The sequence below is a fragment of the Pteropus vampyrus genome, unplaced genomic scaffold (assembly GCF_000151845.1).
Source record: "Pteropus vampyrus isolate Shadow unplaced genomic scaffold, Pvam_2.0 Scaffold131, whole genome shotgun sequence".
Classification (NCBI taxonomy): domain Eukaryota; kingdom Metazoa; phylum Chordata; class Mammalia; order Chiroptera; family Pteropodidae; genus Pteropus; species Pteropus vampyrus.
The window spans coordinates 1,716,026-1,716,342 of NW_011888912.1; the positions used below are offsets into that span (position 1 = coordinate 1,716,026).

At 66.2% G+C, this 317-nt stretch overlaps 1 protein-coding gene across 3 annotated transcripts in view; it reads left to right on the forward strand.

Annotated features, from left to right (window-relative positions):
* The window catches only part of LOC111744285, a 4,683-nt gene extending 4,372 nt beyond the window's left edge, over nt 1-311 (forward strand). For all 3 annotated transcript variants that reach the window (XM_023534784.1, XM_023534785.1, XM_023534786.1), the window contains one exon: nt 9-311. In XM_023534784.1, coding sequence (XP_023390552.1) covers nt 9-275 — 267 coding nt within the window. In that variant the 3' untranslated portion in view covers nt 276-311. The remainder of the gene's footprint in view (nt 1-8) is intronic.
* The last annotated feature ends 6 nt before the right edge of the window (nt 312-317 follow it).

Sequence of the window (317 nt, forward strand, 5' to 3'; positions counted from 1 at the left end):
TCGAGGACATGTTACAAGCTCTCGTGATGGACGGTCTGGACCCAGACATGACCATACTGCAGAAAGTGCTGGAGGTCAGTGGCTGCAGAGGGCAGAGCACTGGAGCCCTGGACTGGAGGCGGAGGAAGGAAGGGACACGCGGGCGGCCTGGGCCCCCGGGGCTCAGCCCTCAGCCTGCGCCACAGATTCCCGCCTGTCCGGCAGCCGGAGCAGTGGGACACATTTCCCAACCCACCCGGGTGGGGGGCACGCCCTGTGTGGCAGTGACAGCGTGACCTCGTTGTGTTGGGGAGGGTCCCACTCAAGGCCGGCCCCCA